We start from the raw sequence: 3581 nt of genomic DNA, 5'->3' as shown, positions 1-3581 counted from the left end.
TATCGAAAGGAAATTTTATTACACTCCTCCTTGGGCAGGCTTACTAACACCTTCTTGGACATTAAGACCAGTCCTCGCTATGAAACTTTTTTGGATGTAATCCAGCCCCCACTGGCCAAAAAACTATACATTCAATGTAGGCACGGCTCCTTACCACTGAGGGCTTTAACCCAGAGTTGGACTAGCACGCTCTGCCTTACGAGCTTTTGTCCTGAATGTCTTGACACGTGTGAAACAGAGCTGCATGCTGTGCTCTTTTGCCCCCTTTACACCAAGGCAAGAGCAAAATGGATTATTCAACTCTGTAAATCCAGGGGTCTTAGGGACTACCTGGAGGTGTTCAGAATTCTTAAATACGATACTACCCCTATGATAGTGTTTGTGACGGCCAGATTCCTCCTTTCCATGTGGCATTTAAGGTGCAAAAAAACTACAAAATGATAGGACATTAACTGTTCCTACATAGATGAATTTAGTGTTGTAGGGAAAGCATGTTTAGATCTGTGCTTGCCAGGGATGGGATGTTGTTCATACTGTTATTGATGCTATCTTGTCCCTCCTAATATTGCTTTTAATCGTTTTTAAATGTTCACTTAAATTTTAAAAACTGGTTCTTATTTCTGCCGGATTACTCTATTTGTAACTGCTTTTCTTTTATTTTTCTCTTTCATAAATTTTATTGTATATAGGTATTTATGTCTTTTTATGGTGTTATACCGAAATAAAAGTTTTTGACTGGCAATTATTACGTTAACACCCTAAATCAATCTGGCAAAGGCTTGGAGTAATTCGCACTCTACAAAAATAGTTAGAAATGCAATTCTTTAATTCGTTTACATCAAGATGCTTTCCATAGCGTCAATAAAAGAATCAAGACGTGAGCCAAATAAAGATTATCCACCAAATTTTATTTACTTAATCATAAAAATAAAATAATAAATCGCAAGGAAAGTTTGGTTTTTATAAGTGCAATGCTTGCAAATGTGCAAAGGAGGACAGGTACGCTGAAGCAGAGAACGTAAGTCAGTTATATTTAATGACAGTCAATGAGTTTGGGCTTTTGCCAACAATTGTTAATAGTATATCACATTTCAGTGGCCCTCGGGCAGATCAGAGGGAAGTAAAAATCACGCCCTAGTAAGGGGTTGCTTCCGTACAAAAACCCAGGCTTGAGGGTTTCCTTTAGTGAATGTGTAAACAGCTTCGAAGTCATGAATCTGACCCCTCTGTCCTACTGGCTCACTCCTTCAATCCCACTGCACCCGCCGCTCTTCCTCGGGCACGATGCCCCAGTTGGGCGAGGCTGCATCCCGGGCCAGCCAGTCGAAGTCATCAACCTGACTCCAATGATTGCGGGAGCGATCCAGGCCGGCGCGAAGATAGTCCTCGGCCATGCCTGCGTAGTTCCAAGTGAGTGGCGCAAAGCCCAGGCTGCGGCAGTCTTCGATGATGGCCCGGCACGTGACATGCAGGTAGATGCGGGTATCCGTGCTGCGGTGCACCCGTAGTTGCTGACAGGGAAAGGCCATTTCGCAGTTGTGGCAATCATCCATAAACACGGAGCTAGAAACTGGTCCACAGAGAACTGTGCAACCACGCAGCCCTCGCATGTGCAAGGTACCAGGGCTTCCCTGCAATTGTACCCGGCAATCCCGCAGATCTGCTAACTGCACGTCCCGGCCGCTTAGTTCTTCCCCGCTCAATGCCAAGCTCTGGCCCTCGAGTCCGCGGAAGCCACAGGTGTGTTCCGGCTCCGGCAACCGGGCAGGGGCGGTGATGGGTTCCAGTTGAGCAGGAGCGGGCGCCGACGGGGTCTCTTTACGCTCACGGGACTTGAAGGCGAACTTTTTTTTGGGCTGCAGTTGCTCTCTGCGATCAACCAGAGCCACCTGCAGTCGCTGCAGCGCATCCTGCGCCTGCTTCACGTCGTAAGAAGGCAGGAAGCGCAGGCTGTCATTCACCAGCTTCTGAAGAGCCTGAAGTCGGACCCCAGCATCCTGCAGCTCAGCCTCTCCCGTCTCCTTCCCTGGACCATCTCCTGACTGTAGCAACTGCTCTAGAGCATCACGCTCGGGCCCGAAGGAAGCTTGAAAGAAGTCCCGCTTCTCTTCATCCACAGTCCGACGCTCCTTCTCCTGCCGTCGCCTCTCCGCTTCCTGCTGCCGCTCCAAATCACGCCGGAGCAGCCGCTCTGGGACCGCAGTGCTTCCGCTGGACGTTAGCACCATATCGCTTCCCGGCGTAGTTACTGCCTCCATCTTGTTAGCGGCACACGCTAAAACGCGCACGACTCAGCAACGGCAGAAATGATTGGCTTAGAACACCCCGAACACTAGACCGCAGAACGTAAAAGTACTGGCGGCGGCGGCCATGATAGGCCTGTTTGACAGCTCCATGTCACTAGGCCTGACGCCCCACCCTTTTCTTTGAACATATACGACGTTCTTATACTTCACATCAGCGGCGCAACTAGAGCCAAATTTCGGGGGGGGGGGCTGAATCTTTAAGCAATAGGCAGAAGGGAGCTGATTTCGGGGGAGGGGGGGCTGAATCTTTAAGCAAAAGGCAGAGTTGAGCTGCAGGGGCTCTCAGAAGGGGTGAAACAACAGCGAGGCCTCATTAACATGCGAATGGTCTTTTAAAGACCTGTGAAGTGCTCGGGTGCGGCTGTGTGTCTGCCCGGGAAGCTGTCTCATCCCGGGCTGACACACACGAGGTAGGGTGGGGGGGGGGTTGGGGGTGGGCTGAAGCCTTTTAAGTCCAATGGGTGTTGCGCGCCTGCTTCACATAGATCACAAACTCGCCCTTGGATTAATAATTCTTCCTCTCCAGCTTTGTTGAGGCCCAGCGAATGCTGTCGAAGGTGGCCACAGTTGAATCAGACAAAGGACGTTCCTTAGGTAACAGAATACCGCAACAGAAAATGCATACCTGCCTACCCACACTGTACCACCCGGTGAGGATCCGGTGTCACACTGTGGCAGGGAAAACAAGCTGAAAACCACTGTAAACAGTGGTTTTCTAGTTTGTTTTCGAGAGGCATTGAGCAGCCGATGTCCATTGAGGCGTGTGAAAACACATCAGGAAATCGGCACCAGCCTCAGCATTTTTTTGGGGGGGGAGGAGGGGGCTTGGTGGCGGAGTGGGGTTCAAAAGTACTTCCCGGCACGAGGCCCCGCCCCTCCTCACCACGAGATTGTTCTTGAAGTTGTCAGGTATGAGAATGGCCAACTCTGAAAGCTGTCAAATCCCTCTCCCCCTGCACTGTAATTGTATCTCTCTAAAATAACAACTTTTTCCTTCGATTAATCACAACTGTAACTCAAACTTTATTTTGTGCTAATATTAAGTAAGAATAAAAATCAGAAGTGTATATTATTCACTGCTATGACTGTGGGAAAGAATATGTTGATCCCACTGTTACTATATCCTAAAGAAATTCCAGGCTACAGATGACAGGGCTTTCAGTGAGCCTGTCAGTGCAGCGCTGGCCCCCTGCCCCTAGGGACAGCAGAGAGCACAACTTTGTACAGGGAAGGGGAGGTCCAGAGGTTGGTGGGGTGGTAGGAGCAGGACACCTG

At 49.3% G+C, this 3581-nt stretch overlaps 1 protein-coding gene across 1 annotated transcript; it reads right to left on the bottom strand.

Annotated features, from left to right (window-relative positions):
• Window positions 1–887: 887 nt before the first annotated feature.
• On the bottom strand, window positions 888–2307 carry TBCC (tubulin folding cofactor C). The gene has a single exon (XM_085612826.1). It carries the CDS (start codon window positions 2256–2258, stop codon window positions 1248–1250), a length of 1011 nt encoding a protein of 336 aa, XP_085468952.1. The 5' UTR covers window positions 2259–2307; the 3' UTR covers window positions 888–1247.
• Window positions 2308–3581: the final 1274 nt, after the last annotated feature.

Source organism: Triturus cristatus, chromosome 6, assembly GCF_964204655.1.
Source record: "Triturus cristatus chromosome 6, aTriCri1.1, whole genome shotgun sequence".
Classification (NCBI taxonomy): Eukaryota; Metazoa; Chordata; class Amphibia; order Caudata; family Salamandridae; genus Triturus; species Triturus cristatus.
This window is presented reverse-complemented; position numbering and strand designations above follow the sequence as displayed.

Coding starts and splice junctions, on each gene's coding strand:
- TBCC (XM_085612826.1), bottom strand. CDS start 2,258: ATGGAGGCAGTAACTACGCCGGGAAGCGATATGGTGCTAACGTCCAGC.